The sequence below is a fragment of the Toxorhynchites rutilus genome, chromosome 2 (genome assembly GCF_029784135.1).
Source record: "Toxorhynchites rutilus septentrionalis strain SRP chromosome 2, ASM2978413v1, whole genome shotgun sequence".
Classification (NCBI taxonomy): domain Eukaryota; kingdom Metazoa; phylum Arthropoda; class Insecta; order Diptera; family Culicidae; genus Toxorhynchites; species Toxorhynchites rutilus.
Window position 1 is genome coordinate 93,742,427 of NC_073745.1, and position 2,068 is coordinate 93,744,494.

General features: G+C 40.9%; 1 protein-coding gene across 1 annotated transcript; it reads right to left on the minus strand.

The window, feature by feature from the left end:
- Nucleotides 1-347: 347 nt before the first annotated feature.
- LOC129765948 (serine/arginine-rich splicing factor 5-like) lies at nucleotides 348-1,502 on the minus strand. The gene has a single exon (XM_055766404.1). It carries the CDS (start codon nucleotides 1,500-1,502, stop codon nucleotides 348-350), a length of 1,155 nt encoding a protein of 384 aa, XP_055622379.1.
- Between the last annotated feature and the right edge of the window lie 566 nt (nucleotides 1,503-2,068).

The following is a 2,068-nucleotide window of genomic DNA, read 5'->3' on the forward strand; positions in this document are numbered from 1 at the left end:
GGAGCCACAAACATCATATAATCAGATTGTAAAAACACAGCAATTGATATTCTTGTATCAACTTATTCCTGTTTTAAAAAAAAATAAACAGGTCGATTTGAGTGATACAATCACATTCAACAAAATATTTATATGCAATTGAACGATAGTGTCGTGACGAAAGTGTTTCAGAAAAAAAAACTAGTGAGAAATTGTAATTCGAAATTGCTAAACGCACTTTTTACATTTTTCATTTGCTGAATTTTTATTTGCCAAAATTAAAGTATTTAGGTAATTGAAAATATATAACTAAACTAATTAAACTTGATTTATTCCTATCATCAGTGCTTATGGTGATGTCCTCTCCTCTAAACGTTGTATGTACCTTGTGAACAAGACCGGTTCTTGTCATCTCGAGATACAGATCGAGTTCTTGAGCCTGAGTTGGAACGTGAGGCGGATCGCGAACGGGAGCCTGAGTAAGACTTTGGACGGGAACGTCCTTTGTTGTCTCTTGATTTTGATCGACTGTTTGAACGACGTTCCGATTTGGAACGTGAACGAGAGCGGGCCGTATCCTTGCTTTGTTTTTGATCACGTGAGCTAGATATTGTGTCAGGATTGCTTGAGCGTGATCGTGAATGATGCCGTAGTGTTCCATTCTTAGATTCCTTGAGATGCACTGACGAACGTGAACGAGAGCGTGATTCGTTATCCTTTGAGTTGGACCGTGAACGAGACCGACGTTCCGATTTTGAACGAGACCGAGAACAATATTTCTTCGCATCGCCATTGAGCGATCGGGATCGCGAACGAGACTCGTCACGATAACGTTTCTGTCGTTCGTAGCGTGGTTTTTTCGGCGACACTGATCTGCTTCTTGATTCTGAGCGAGTGCGATAAGAGCTGTCAGATCGTGATCGAGAACGACGACGGGATCGTGATCGGGAACGACTGTCCAATGAACGCGATCGTCCACACTTGTTGCGACCTCCATCGTCCTCTATCAATCGAATACGACGGCCATTTAATTCGGTGTCATCCATTTTATCGATCGCCTTCTCCATATCTCTCCTCGTTTCAAACTCGACTATTCCTTCATTCCTCCTTGGCCGATGAGTATCGGCATAGATGACTTCCCCCGCTTTACGAAGGTAGTCTTTCAAATCCTGCCAGCTTACACTTGATGAGACATTCTTCACAATCACACGATACTTGGACCTTCTCGGAGGCCCGTACCGAAATCCACCTCGGACCTTTTCAGAGCGTCCACCCCGTCGTACGTCACCTCCACGGGGTTTCCCTCTAGCTTGCTCAACGGACACCCTTTCGCCCAATAAATCTTTACCGTCCAATTCATAGACGGCATCGTCCGCATCTCGATGGTCCTCGAATTCCACGAAAGCATAGCCGTTTTTAATCATAATGTCACATAACCTTCCGTAGCCTTTGAAGAACCGTTCTAAATCACGTTCCCGTGTATCACGGGGTAAACCACCAACGTATACTCGTGAGCCAACCATTTCGAATTGATTGTTTTGTTCGGTTCGGTACAACGGTTTTATAACGCAAGTCTCTGATAACTGTTGATTGAATCTGTTGGATATTCAGGAACTGTCTGATGAATCTAACCATAGTGCATGGTTTTTATATGGAATACTATCTCTAATTATTACCTACGGTCGGGTAGATTTTTCAAAGTTTGCGGTATATTGTAATCGTTTAAATGAATACACTAGGCCAGGTATCGTTTTTTTTCTGTTTAGTTGCCCCTTGAGTTGCTGGGTTGACCGAAAAACCTACCCACGTATTCGACAAAAGTGCAATTTTAGCAGGTTATGCATTTTTTCATGAAATTTTGTGTAATCTAATAAACATGAGCATAGGTCGCAAAGATTTATGAAATGGCGGAAAACACCTAGTTTATGTTGAAAAACTCTATGAAGACAAGTTTATCATGTCGAGTTATTTTTCGGTATTATTTGTTGAACACTTCCACATATAACTATAGTTTCGTGAATAAAAAGGTGTTTTTTTCAATGAAAAAATATTATTACATTCAAAATAAAAAAAGAGAATAATTCGTTAT